At 38.3% G+C, this 15,086-nt stretch overlaps 2 protein-coding genes across 1 annotated transcript in view; one reads left to right on the forward strand and one right to left on the reverse strand.

The window, feature by feature from the left end:
• The window catches only part of Erich1 (glutamate-rich 1), a gene marked incomplete at its 5' end in the record, with an annotated part of 52,793,804 nt that overhangs the window by 9,407,171 nt on the left and 43,371,547 nt on the right, over positions 1–15,086 (forward strand).
• Positions 13,557–15,086, reverse strand: part of Hpgd (15-hydroxyprostaglandin dehydrogenase) — a 39,799-nt gene continuing 38,269 nt past the window's right edge. Inside the window, 1 exon segment of the mRNA NM_024390.3 lies at positions 13,557–14,538. Coding sequence (NP_077366.2) covers positions 14,400–14,538 — 139 coding nt within the window. The 3' untranslated portion in view covers positions 13,557–14,399.

Here is a 15,086-nt window from a genome sequence, read left to right on the forward strand (position 1 = left end):
ATATACTCATTATATGCTTGCTTGATTTTCATTAACTGGTTACTTTTCCCCTTACTTCATATTCCTCTTGATTAAAGGTACCTAATTGCCCACCCCCATAACACACATACAAGGCGCCCAACATAAATCTTTGACATGCTTATTGTGGTTTGAATGAAATGTATCCTGTAATCTTGAACACTTGAATAATTGATATTAAGTTGGGGAGGAGTGGTCTTGTTGGAGGAAGTATGTCACTGGTATCAGGCTTTTAAAGTTTAAAGACTGGGCCATTTATAGTTCTATCTCTCTGCTTTGTGCTTGCAATTTGTGATGTGATCTTTTGGTTTGCTGCTCCAGTCACCATGTCTGCTTGCCTGACTTGATGGTGAAGGTCTCTTACCCCTACGGAACTTTAAGCCCAAATAAATCCTTAAATAAGTTACCATAATCATGGTATTTTGTCATAGCAATAGAAAAATAACCAATATACTTATTTATTTTGTAATGATAGTTGCATAGTTTCAAATAAATTAATTTCCTATTCAGTGTGTGTGTGTGTGTGTGTGTGTGTGTGTGTGTGTGTGTGTGTGTGTGTGTGTGTGTATGCTTGATATTTGGGGTAGGGAATGAGAAGCCCTAAAATCTGTTTTCATCTAATTTTAAGTACATGATGTATTAGTGACTATAGTTACTGGTTACAATAAATATCCTGAATTTACTCCTCTTAAAAATTTATAGTCTTTGGCTACATTTCTCATTTTCTCTATAGTGTAGCTATTGGCAACCAGTATTCTTCTTTTTGCCTATAAGAGATCATGTTATTTTGTTCTGTTTGTTTGTTTGTCTGATTGTTTAAGTGCTTTTTCTTTCCCCCAGATTCTACCCATAAGAGTGAAATAAATGCAGTATTTTTTATTTTCTGTCAGACTCATTTCAGTTGGTATTTTGAACATACAGGTTCATCCTTACTAGAGTAAATGGCAGAATTTCTTTACTCTTATGACGGAATAATATTTCTGAGCATGTTGCATCTTTAACCTGTCAATATATGTTGGGTGGCAGGCTGTGAAATGTATGCTGATTTCTGATTGAGATAGGTTGAATTCCTGAGGACCCTACAAGGGAAGGCAGGCACATTCTCAATCTCCCAGATCAAGGCCTCACTAGTGCAGCCCCCCACAGACCCCTGTAGAGAGGTTTGAGACAGACCAGTCATGTAGGGCAATGCCCCAAGCTCCTCCTTCACAGGTGAGGACTTGACCACAGATTACAGAGGTTTAAGAGAGATCAGTTTTAGAAACAGGACCACACCCCCGAATATGTAGATGAGGTCTTCCCAAGCTCTCAGGCCAAAGCAATAGGAGGAACCTACTGTCAGACAATGACCCATCCAAAAACTATATATAAGAGTTTTGTTCAGGATTAAACATGTGCAGGAATCATTCCATATTTTGAGAGCTTCTGTGATAAGAGCTGTGACACCACCACTTGGGAAAGAGATCTGCTGTCCTGAAATTGCTGCCCAAAGCTCCCTCTGCACCCCTCTCTGGCTAATTAGTCTCCTGCTGGCTAAGTCCAACCCAAGCAACTAAAGTGGCAGCATCAGAAAGGAGCAGAACCAGCAGATGAGGCAGCAGAAGTAGTCCCCCCGCCCCTGCCTGAGTTATCTCCGCCTCACCTGCACCAGCGCACCTAGTCGGGTGAGAGATCTCCATGGGGAGTCCCAGGTGCCAGAGCCCCACAAATATACACTTGGCTTATTTTCACATTTTTTTTCTATTGGAAATAATGCCTCAAAAATGGGGGAATCACTTATCTCTTTGAGATAGCAATTTCATTTCACTTGGATATACCTGTAGAAGTATATTGATGTAAACTAATCTGATAGGTTATCTAATCCCAAGAGGCCAGTTCTAAACACATGTATACATGGAAACATTAAATAGTTCTCCGGGAATCACCATTCCTGCCCTCAAGCTGCATTACAGAGCACTAGTGATAAAAACTGTATGGTATTGGAATAGAGAAAGGCAGGGAGACCAATGGAATAGAATTGATGACCCAGAACTAAACCTACACACCTATGGTCACTTGCTCTTTGACAAAGGAGTTAAAACCATCCAGTGGGAAAAAGACAACAGTTTCAACAAATCTTGCTCGTTCAACTGGCAGTCAGCATGTAGAAAAATGAAATCAATCCATTCTTATTGCCTTGTACAAAGCTCAAGTCCAAGTTGATCAAGAACCTTCACATAAAACCAGATACACTGAAACTAATAGAAGGGGAAGTGGGTAAGAGCCTCAAACACATGGGCACTGGGGAAAATTTCCTGAACAAAACACCAATGGCTTACGCTCTAAGATGAAGAATCGACAAATGGGACCTCATAAAACTGCAAAGCTTCTGTAAGGCAAAAGCCTCTTGTATAAGAGAAAAACGGCAACCAACAGATTGGGAAAAGATCTTTACCCATCCTACATTTGAAAGAGGGCTGATATCCAATATATATGAAGAACTCTAGAAGTTAGACTCTAGAGAATCACATAACCCTATTAAAAATGAGGTACAGGGCTAAAGAAAGAATTCTCAACTGAGGTATACCAAATGGCTGAAAAGAACCTAAAGAAATTTTCAACATCCTTAGTCATCAGGGAAATGCAAATCAAAACCATCCTGAGATTCCACTTCACATCAGTCAGAATGGCTAAAATAAAAACTCAGGTGACAACAGATGGTGGCAAGGATGTGGAAAAAGAGGAACACTCCTCCATTGTCAGTGGAATTGCAAGCTGGTACAACGACTCTGGAAATCAGTCTGGCAGTTCCTCAGAAAATTGGACAAAGTACTATCTGAGGACCCAGCTATGCCACTCCTGGGCATGTACCAAAAAGAAACTCCAACATATAGCAAAGACACATGCTCCACTGTGTTCATCACAGAAGCTTTGTTTATAGTAGCCAGATGCTGGAAAGAACCCACATGCCCTTCAACAGAAGAATGAATACAGAAGATGTGGTACATCTACACAATGGAGTGCTACTCAGTTATTAAAAACAATGACTTTGACTTTATGAAATTCTTAGACCAATGGATGGAACTAGAAAATGTTATCCTGAGTGAGGTGACCCAATCACAAAGGAACACACATGGTATGCACTCACTAATAAATGGATATTAGCCCAAAAGCTCAGATTACCCAAAATACAATCCACAGACCACATGAAGCTCAAGAAGAAGGAAAATCAATATGTGGATGCTTTATTCCTTCTTAGAAGTGGGAACAAAATACTCACAGGGGCAAATATGAAGACAAAATTTGGAGCAGAGACTGAAGGAAAGGCTATCCAGAGACTGCCGCACCTGGGTATTCATCCCATATACAGTCACCAAACCCAACTCAGACACTATTTCAGATGGCAAGAAGTACATGCTGACAGGAGTCTAATGTAGCTGTCTCCTGAGAGGTTCTGCCAAAATCTGACAAATACTGAGGCAGATGCTTGCAGCCAACTATTGGACTGAGATCAGGGTCCCAGGTGGAGAAGTTAGAGAAAAGATTGGAGTTGCTGAAGGAGTTTGCAACTCCATAGGAAGAAGAACAATATCAACCAACCAGACCCTCCAGAGCTCCCAGGGACTAAACCACCAACAAAAGAGGACACATGGAGCAACTCATGGCTCCAGCCGCATATGTAGTGAAGGATGGCCTTGTCTGGTATCAATGGGAGGAAAGGTCCTTGATTCTGTGAATGCTGGATGGCCCAGTGTAGGGAAACGCCAAAACAGAGTGGAGGGTGGGAGTGTGTGTGTGTGTATAGGGGAGCACCCTCATAGAAGCAGGGGGCGGGGGCATGGGATAGGAGGTTGCTGGAGGGGAAACCAGGGAAGGGGATGACATTTCAAATGTAAAGAAATAAAATATCCAATGAAGAAAAAAAAGAAACATTAAATAGATTCAACAGAATATTTTATTTGTTATTACATATATAATACATACTTGTAATTATAATAATTAATTAAGAGTTAGTGACTTTGAAAGAAAGTTGTCTGAACATTGGAAATGTTGGAAAAGTGAAAGTGATGCAAATGCAGTATTCATGTATAAAATTCTCAAAAATAAAATAAATGCAAAAATACCTATAATAAATGACTATGTTATGACAAAACACACTATTTTGTATGTTAACATAAAAATAAATAAAATCTTCCAAGGGATTGGATTGGGATTGGAAGATTATGTGGAAGATTTACTTTTATCATTTTTACACAAAAATTATTTATTTATCATCTCAAGGGTTGAACTTGGTTTTTGTTGTTTTTATTTTATTTTTTTTATTTTTAACAAGCACCTTTACTCTTGAGCATCTTGGAGGCCCATCTCTCTAGTTAGTTAGCCATTTATATTTTAATTGAATTTTCTGCATACCTTACAAATCCGTTTTAAAATTAATAATAATAATAATTTTTGATATTGAGTTGTGCATCTTTTTATCGGTTTATCATCCTAACACCTTACCAGAACTATGTGTTGTAAATACTTGCTCTAAGTTCATCACTGCCTTTTAATTTTTCCAGTCATTTTCTGTTTTACAGCATACGCTGAGTGTAATATGGGCTTACCTGTTTAGTCTTTTGCCTTTGTTACCGATGCCTTTGACTTCCTCTCAAAATCTGCACTGCGCTGATTAGTATCAGGGAGCTTTTCCCCTTTGTTTCTTCCTGGAGTTTCATGGTGCTGCAGCTTGTACTGCAGACCCTGATTGAGTTCAAGTTACTTTTTGCCCATATTGTAGGACAAGGCTTCTTCTCCAACTTTCCTTCCCTTCACTCACTCCATTACTCGATCCTCTAATACTAGAATGCATTACCTGGGACCACTCCAGATGCACATGCCAAGGAAACAGGCAGGCTAACTGCAAATCTTCACCTCTCCCTCCTCTCTTTCAAATAAAATCCCCTAGTACCACCCTCAGGTCTGTAGCAGATGCTTACTGTGGCCTCCCATCTATGCCTGTCCCCATCTCTAGTGCACAACACAAATTATCCCCACCTTCTTCTTCTCCACATTCATCATCTTATCCCACTCCCCAGTTCTATCAGGCTTTCCCTGACAACCCACAGGCCACCCCACTTCAGCCAGGGTCGCATGCAGTCTAACAGCAAGTCTTCACCTTGCCCTTCTCTCCTCCAACCCCATGCTCCGGTCTCACTCCATCTGTATGGCAGACCACTTGAGTGGCCTCCAGCTTTTCTCTGCTCTCATCTCTAGCAGATCACCTAGATTTTCATCATCCTTCCTTCCCACTCATCATAGCTCTGGATTAAAGCTGGAATTCTCTGGAAACCCTTCAGCCAAGTCTGCCAGCAAAACAAGGAAGCCATAAAAGCAAGTAGGCAAACTTCAGATCTTCCTTTTATCTTTGTTCTCAATTGTTTCTACTTTCAGATTATCACATTTAAATAAGGACAATTCAAAAGACAAAAGCTGAAGAAAGCCTATTTTCTCACTTGATAGGAAAACATAGGCACAAAGCTCCAGAGTCCAATTTTATTTCTCCCATGTTCTGTATATCTAAAAATAAAATTTTAACCTACTGGGGTCTATACCAGAAGGTGCCTAGTGTCTTAGCTGAACAATCATCTTTTATTTGCTTTTAGACTTCGTCACAATAAATTGTTTCAAATACATTTTGAAAACATTTCCAGATAATAAATATGCAAATTAGATAATTGTGTCAAACTTAGAAAATGAAGTATCTGGCTTTTGTTTTTCTAATCCTGGTCATGAGGGTTTTTTCCTACATACACACTGTAACGTCCATACTTTGAAATGAGAGAACAACTATGAATTCTATTTGCTGAGTAGAAAAGGCAAATATAAATTTTATTTATGTGGAGAATGAATGCATAGAAGAGAAAGAATTGATTCACAGTCTTCCCTTTATTATAAAGATATGTAAGGAGCAAGAGTGTGACAAAGAACCAGCTGTTGCCTTAGAAATATCTGAAGTTCAAACAGTCTTAAAGTGAATATGTTTTCTCAACAAGTGATGTTTATATCCAGCCTGGATTGATTTTTCCTCATCACATTACATTTTAACATATGTCAGTGTGTGTGTGTGTGTGTGTGTGTGTGTGTGTGTGTATGAGATTTAGGGAGAAAGAATGGGTGGGAGGGAGAGAGGAAGAGAGAGGGAGGGAGAGGGAGATGGAGGGAGAGAGGGAGAGAGGGAGATGGGGAGAGAGGGAGATGGGGAGAGAGGGAGAGGGGGAGAGAAGGAATCTCTAGAGTGTTATTACATCTGCTTTTTCCCCCTTCTTTTCATCTTCAGGACTTGAGTGCTTAAGTGAAGTGTCGCAGATAGAATTGTTGAATATTTACCATTTTCATTAGTCACCCATCTGAACTACAATAAAGAAAAGATCTAGGGGAGCTGAGACCCATCAGTGCTCTGAAATGATATTGCAGAATGCAGTCTGCTCAGCACCCTGCAGGGCTGCCTTGGAATGTTTTAGAACACGAGAGAACAGAGTTGTGTGGGGGAAATGACAATGCTTTTTTCAGACTATGACTATTGAACTCCTTCTTTCACGGTCCAGATCAACTCAGAAGTCACATGCATTGCTATATGCCACTGTGGGACAAGGCTTCATCATGGGGAGGCCTGTTTCTCCATCTCAAGTGCTATGATTATAGTATGAAAAGCATATTCTTTGTTCAATTGAATCTGAATCAACAGTGATTACAAACATCTGTGTGCAGAGAATTGAATTCAGAAATCTATTCCTTATGCTTTCATGCTAGACTAAACTGTAAGTGCACATTTCTTTGAGAAATGTCCAACTTTTCTCCTAGTATCTACTCTACTTTAGACCTATGCACCCATCTTACTACACCTCAATTTTAACATTTTACCATTTGCAGGAACTTTATGCCCCCCTTGCCCAGCTTCAACACATGGACGATGTGTAGGCAAAGAAAACAGAATGAGAAAGTGAGAAGGGTGAGAAGTTTGTGATTTGATAAGGAGTAGCTCTGATGGAGAGAAGACACTGACCTGTGATCTGATTGTGGATGTCTGCCATGTCTGGCTAGAGGGCCCACTTTCATGCTTCTGGAAATAGCAAACAAGGTTTTGGGCTGAGAAACTACTCAATGAGAAGAGTAAGATAAATCATCTCAATAAGAGTGAGTATGGTTTTAGGTTAATTACAAGAAAAAATACATTAATGAGTACACAATGTCATGAGAGCTTGACTTTGTACAGTGGGTTTGGGTTTGAGAAAAAAATTGGAAAAGTAATTAAGAGTCTAGTCTGTAAAGATTACTTTTCCTGACTTGATGACCTCATAAACCTCAGTTATATCATGCTCGCCCCCATAAAATCCTAGGTGTCTGTGTTATTCACATAAACTTACACTACTCCCTTACTGGTTAAGATACAGGAAGAGGAAAGACATAGCCGTGTTTTCACATAGCATTTGGGTGACCATCAGATAAGGACGATGAAATTTATTTAAGAAAACTGATACTCCAAACATCATTGCTGATAGAAACCTTCCTATCCCTACCCTTTTCCATGAAAAGAAATAGAGCAGCAGATTTTTATAACTCTTTCACCATAAAAAGATTTGAATTGAATTAATCTAAATTTAGATGGTTACTATGACTCATTAGGTCTTAGCCAGACTGCCTAGAGAATTAGACACCTACATGGCCTTTATCACGGGGCTGCCTAAGTGAATAGTGTCACCCAATTCACAAGATATATCCTACCAAAACAATTCAGATTGTAAAAACATTGGAGACAAGCAATACTATAATTGTTTAAAAGAAAGCAAAGTAGAATAGCAATTTTATTTATATTTTATTTTTTTAGAATAACCATTTTTAGAGCCAACTCCTTGGGATTAAAAAATTAATTAAGATGTAATTGTAAGTGGCTTTTACTTTGTATAAACTAACAAGTCATTGCTCTGTGTTGTAGAATAGTATGTTTTTAAAATGCATTAAATGTCATTTGACCTTAATCCTGGCTTATAGAGGAATTTTGAATACAAGAACCTAGCCAGTGGTTCACTTTTGTCAGCTGAATTGTCTCAATTATTAGTAAATTCTGTGCTTGGAAAACGCATGCATTTAAATTGGGTACCATAATTCTGATGGTACTTCATGATGCATTCTTTTTATTTGTATTTGTTCATAGCCCCTTGTCCCCTTTTCCTGTTTCCTCTCTGGAAACCTCTTACCCAACCCCTCTTCTCCTGCTTCTTTGAGGGTGCTCACCCATCCACCCACTCCCACCTCACTATCCTGGCATTTCTCTACATTGGGCAATCGAGCCTTCACTGGACCAAGGTCCTCTCATCTCATTGATGCCAATAATGCTATCCTGTGCTACACATGGGTTGCTCCATGTGTACTCTTTTTATAGTCCCCTTTTAGAGCACAACTATAGCTAGTCTCTTTTTCTTATGGCAATTCCATATAGCGTGGCTAAGATGTTGGCTTACAGTAATAGATATGGAAGCCAAACTGGGCAAATAATAGTGCAGTCAAGATAACCTTGGAAATATGTGGTAGGAGAGACTTTTAAGAGAGGGGAAGTGTTAGGCATATTTGAGTTTCAGAGAAGCTAGTAAAAGCACCAAAACCAGAAAAGAGAGGAGAGAAAGAGGGAGATACCAGGGAAGAAACAACTGCACATTACTTGCTGCAAGAAGTCATTGGTGCTAGATCAGCCCACAGAATGATCATCACACAACAGGATCCCTTAGGCCTCCTGAGATACACCTTGACCTTTCAATGGAGTCGTATGCTGATGAATACACACAAGTTGCAAATAACACAAGTTGAATTAGAGTGAGTATAACTATTGAATAAAGTCCTGTATTGTAATGTAGTATAACATCCACTCCAGGGTATTGCTTTCTTATGCTTATGAGTATGTGATGAAATGGGAGTTGTGATTTTTGTTGCTTCATACCCATAGGAGAATGTAGTATTATCCTGTATATTGCTCACTGTGAAAAATATTAGTACTCAAATTCAATGTATTGTTTGAGTTGACTGTGTACTGTCAGGGTGCCCTGAAAGCTTCTAAGCCAGCATAGGAGTCTTAGTGCTAGGTGAAGAATCACATTTGACACAGTGACCTCTTATGCAGACCCTGGATCCTGGCCTCTAGAGACTGACCTCATGGTCAGTTTTTTACACATTTAAACATAATAGAATTTGGAATTTACCACCTTTACACTAAGAATGGATTTTATTGGCTGATGAGCAGTGTTAAGGGATAAGAAAGACCTGTACCAAGAAGGAGAGATTCTCTGGGTGGAGGATGAAAAAGGACAGGGGCTTCTTTTATATGGATGTGCCCCATTCACTGCAGGCACAGGGCTTGACCATTGATCAGGATATTGGCAGGGTGGGAGAGGGGGCGTTCATCTGGAGGTTGGCTCCTAAGGGACTAGCAAAGAATCACCAGGTTGACTGGCCACTTTCCAATCTGGCATTCCAGATAAATAGGTGGCCTTCGTTTTCTTCTGCTGAAGAAAATCAGCTAGTGTGATTAAAAATCTGCATTTCTCCACTGCTTATTTTAAGTTGTGCCTGCTACAGTGTATCCCTCTTAGGCTAAAAACTGTTTGTTCATTGAAAGATGACAAGTCAAGCACTGTCTACATTTGTTTTCTCTTCTGACTATTTGTAACTCTGTTTTATTCCTAATGGACTCATCTACTAAATGTTTTCTATCTCATGCTAGATAGAATTTATTAATATAGTTTATTAATATTTAATATCGATTATGAATATTTGTTTTTTTTCTCTGTGACCAAGTCATAGACAATAAACAACATCTGGAGGAAGGCTGTTTTTCTGACTCTGGTCGTGAGGGTCTGTAGCCCACCATGTTGAAAAAGCACAGGATCAGGAGCATGAGGTGTCTGGTCAGAAGTCGTTAGCAGTCAGGAAGCAGAGAGGGGTGGTTGATGTCCAGCTTTTTCTCGTCTTTATTTTTTACAACTCAGTCTGAGACCCCAGTCCGCACATGGTGCCAAGCATGTTCAGAATGAGTTTTCCCTTTTCAGTTGGTTCTCTCTGGAAATGTCGTCACAGACACACAGCAAGCTGCGTGTGCCTCTCTCGTTCCTATCCTGTCAAGCTGAAAATGAGCATTCACCATCAAAAGATAGTAGTGAACACAAGTACCTTAGAAAACGTAATTTCTGTTTACACCGGTCTGCATTTTGTGCTCTTATATACTTCAGTTCTATGGATATTGTATTTCCTAAAAGTCATGATTTCCATGACTTAATCTTAACCTTGTTATTCATTTTGATTTTCTTCCTCATTTCCTTCATTTCTCTGGGTGTTTTCCTTGATCTAGAGATTTTTAAATTTTTTTCCTTCTATGTTGAGAAACTCTCCTCAATTCTCCTCTCCTCTTCCTTCTCTCCCTCTCTTCCTACCTTTTGACCTTTTCATGGAAGGAGCTCAGCCAAGTCAGGTGGTACTTGGTGATTTTTATGTTACTTTACTATGTTTTACATATTTTCTTTTGTTTTAGGATTTTTGTACAATGTTGTGTGCTGTCTTATTTCAGACCTAGTTTCAGGTAGCATCAGCTGCATAGCAAAGCACATCCACATTATGGATTCAAACAACAGTCTATTTTTTAAAATTTTTACTTCCGTATGTTGATAATTTGGGTTGTGTATAGTGAAGAATGTTTTCTGCTTTGAGTCAGGCTTGGTTAACTTTGGATGAGATTCACTCATTTTTGTGTAGCAAATTCCTCCAATTTGTAGAATTCCATATTGGAAAGAGGCTAATACACACACACACACACACACACACACACACACACAGCACCACCATTACCACCACCAACAGCATCAATAATGAAAGGAAGTGAGGTCATGAATTTGAAAGGGAGCATGATGGGGCAGTACATGAGAGAACTAAAATTTGCAGAATTCATAAAGCTCCTCCCCAAGGTTACAGACACAGTAAATACAGCCAGGGTGGGAGACTGACCAGCCAAGCTGTCTAGAGGAGACTCCCATGAGCAGAATGGCCTAGAAAACATTCCTCTACCTGCTGAGGTGAGAAAGACATGTACAGAGTGCCAGAACCCCAGGTTTCTTGAGTTGTCTCCCATGTTGCAGTGGATTTTTCAGTGATGCAGTTGCCTTGGAAGCACCCCTGCCTCTGTGAGTCACTTCTCAGCCATATTCCTGGAAACAAAGCCAGTATACTCACTGGTTTACCAAGTTGGACACTGGGGTAATAGTTACTTCTGCCTGTGATGAACTGATATGTGTTTCATGTTTCCCCAGGAAGTGTCTAGTGCCAAACTATATGTGTTTTTGAATGGGATGGTTGGGAACTGTCTGAGGAGCTATTTTAGAATGAGTGGTTGAATGGTTTAAATGTCCTAGTATGGGAAAATGCTGTCAAATGCTTTTTCTCTCAGGTATTTGCCACATCAAGAAAAAGCTAAGGCAATGATTTAAACTAGCATTATATTTAAGTTTAAAGGACACTAGAGGAATGCTAGATACTTTAGCTCTTCCCTGAGAACCAATGCCTCATATTCTCATTCCAAATGTAGAATTGTTGCTGCAGTGACTTTGCAGGTAGGGATCACATTTCAAAACATCATACCATGCCACCTTTGCTCGTAGGTGGGACTGTTTGTGTTGCTTTTGAAATTACCCTAGTATAGAATGAAGAAGATAGGAAGCAGGTGTGTCCAGGTCCTGTCTGAATAATATAGAAGACTTTGAACCAAGGTGGAGCTGTGGACAGTAGGTGATATGAACCCTTGGACCATTATCTTGATACCATTACCATATACCTACATTGTTAAATACTTTTGTTCAAAAGGAAGTTATGATTCTATTTTGCTAAGGCTCTGAGATGTGAGAATGCATTTCCTACAGTATAGTAGTCCTACATTATCCATGGTTTCAGTATTCATTGCCACCAATAGTCTGAAAATATTAAATGGAAAATTCCAGAAATAAATAATCCATAACATTTAGGTCAGTGTCACTTTAAGTAACATGAAAACATTGGGTCTTCTCATTGGGTCCTAAGTAGCATTGTGTCTTCTCATTTTTCTCTTGCGTGGGACATGAATAATGTTCAGTATGTCTATACCATATATGCTACACACTCATTATCACTCATTAACCATATGGCTATCAGCTTGGCAGTCATGGTATCTGAATGCTTGTGTTTATGTAATACTCTTTTTATTTTTAGTTTTTATTTAAAAAAATTAGGGTGGCTGAAAATTTTAATTTTTTTCAAGTTCTCAAACTCTCTTTTCATGAGTTGATATCTGTAGGTTTTCTGTGCTGAAAAATCTAATTCTATTTTTGAAAAACCTATTTTAATAGTTAATATTACATATAATTTATATGAGGATTTTCAACGAAAAATACAATTAAGGGAATCAAGGTCCATATTCCGTATTCAATTTAATTATTTCTCCAACTACTATATAGAGATATATTAACAATTTATCTAAAGCTACTTATACAACATAAATTTTAAGTAAATAAAATGTTTAATATAATGTCATAATATTTCAGCTTTGTGTGGTATTTGATTTTAAATGAATTTATAGTTAAATTGGATTTTTTAATTCAAAATATAACATACACAGATATTTAAAATTACAAAATAAATATCCATAAGTACAAAGTTTAAGTTGTAACTTCACTTCATAAGGAAAAAGACATAAGATGATAATGCACACTACACGTATGTACAGTGCTTGCTGATTGGTCCCTACTAGAATATGCATATGTGTTTATATCTATTTGTAAATCATTTCTACTAAGTCTTCCTGGTTATTGATTGCTGGTGCATGTCAATATATTAGGTGAAACTTCAGACTAATCATTCATACTCAAATTACTCCTTAAAATTAAGCGAATATCTTCATGGAAGAATTAAAATGACGCCAAGTATGCTAATACTTCAGTGTTTGGGAATTGCTCACCAATTTCAAATAGGTGTGTGGGGGGGTGAAGGGGGTGGGTCTTTCTCCACAGTGAGTAGCCTGGACTTTTCAGGCACAATGAATCATTTGCACAACATTTCTTTGAGGAATTGTCTGATTTGAAAACCGTGTACTTTGACTTTTATTAGGGTTAATTACTGCTTGTAAATGGTATTAATCAAATGGTATACATCTAATGATTCTATCTTCAAACATCAGACAATAAGGAGAGCAAAGCAGAACTAGTTATCACTCGAAGTTATAATGAATTTTGAGTCCATGTACAAATACATTTTAAGTTTTGGCTTTGGCAGAATTGCTAGGTTTATATACAAGACTAGGCAGGACAGGAGAGATAGCTCAGAGGCTCTGAGCACTTGCTCTTCTAGAAGACACTGGTTTAATTCCCAGAATCCACATGGCAGCTCATAATTGTCTATAACTTCAGTTCCCAGACATCCAACACCCCCACACAGACCCCAAATCATCACCAATGCACATCTTAAAAAAAGGAATTTAAAAAAAATGTTAAAAACCGAATAGGCAATTTATGTGAATTTGAATACAAGAGTTTTATTGAAAGAGAGGCACTTTTGAAATTGGTATAAATCAACAGAGAAATAATCTGGAAAATACATTTGTATCATTTTATAATACGCATATTATATATATATATATATATATATATAAATTTACATCCACCCCTATTTTGCTATGACTGTTAAAAGTTTCATTCCTGAGTGTTTTGGAGTCCATTACAAATTTTAAATTCAGAAATAAATCATCTTCCTTGATTTGAGGCTGAACTGTGAATTTCCAGTGTTAATAACAGGATCATATTCCCATAGAACAGACTTGTCACTGGGACATGGCTACACTGGAATTCATTCCCTAACACTGGCCCACAAATACAGCACTACTTCAAAGAGTTGAAATGTTTAGCTTGCAGAGCGAGTGCACACTTTCATTACTAAATATTTCCATTGTAAAGGAGCTTCCCCCTTTTGAAGTGCAAACACACAAAGTGAGTCATTTAAAGTCTGCTTTGACTTAAATAACAATTCAAGTATCTCCTTTAAGAAGACTTCCTGAAAACCATTAATATGTATGAGGAACTGTCATAAATATGTTTTCTGAAAGGCAGAATGTCTTTTGAATCTCCTTTGTTTTGTCTTCATATAGGTTATAACCCAGTTTTGGTTTGCACTGCGCTTTTTGCTAGCTTATCATAATCTTTAACTATACATTCAACTAATCATTTGGAAGAATATTAACATCAGATATGTGAAGGTAGATTTCATCCTGCGTCATTCCATTGAAAAAGCTGTATTAGTAGAGCTGCAGTCTGAGTGAGTCACTTGTGCTGATTGTCAGTTATGACTGATGGTGAAGAAGCTCATGGGGCTTTCGAAAAGGATGGAAAGAGGTCATAATCTTGGAAATGAATTCCTTTCGAGGCCGTGATCTTCATAATGGCACCATTGAGAGCATCATCTTCAATGAGATTTATTAATCCATTGGCAATGGCTGATGGGCTAAAAATGAAGGTATTTGTATTTTGAAATTAAGAAATCAAACTAAGTAACTTCACATTATTTTTTAACACACCCACTTCCTATTCATAAGGAAACATACTTCATTAAGGTATTGTTACCTCCACTTTTTATCCATTGAGATAATAAGTAGATTATATAATATATTTAGTGATCATTTGGGAATGTATTTGAGGCCATTAATTATATTGGTAAAAAGCAATCATGTCCTCATTTATACTAGATCAGTAGACATCAGACGTACCAGACAGAAACACCATTGAGGGAGGAGGAGAATCAATTGACAGCATTTATGGAAGATCATCTGAGGTTGTCAATTGGAGATAACTTCTGGGTTAGGGATGGGGCTTTTGTCTACTTTCCCTCTCAGTTCTGTGACCCCATCTGACCCAGAACTGCCCAAGCCACAGTTTCCACAGTCTCTGTGAGTTCATATTTCTGTTGGTTCATCTATTCTAACTCAGACACAGTTCTCCCCCCTCCTTCCTTCCCTCCCTCCCTCTTCCCCTCCCTCCCTCCCCCTTTCTTCC

This window comes from Rattus norvegicus, chromosome 16 (genome assembly GCF_021556685.1).
Source record: "Rattus norvegicus strain SHRSP/BbbUtx chromosome 16, alternate assembly SHRSP_T2T, whole genome shotgun sequence".
Classification (NCBI taxonomy): domain Eukaryota; kingdom Metazoa; phylum Chordata; class Mammalia; order Rodentia; family Muridae; genus Rattus; species Rattus norvegicus.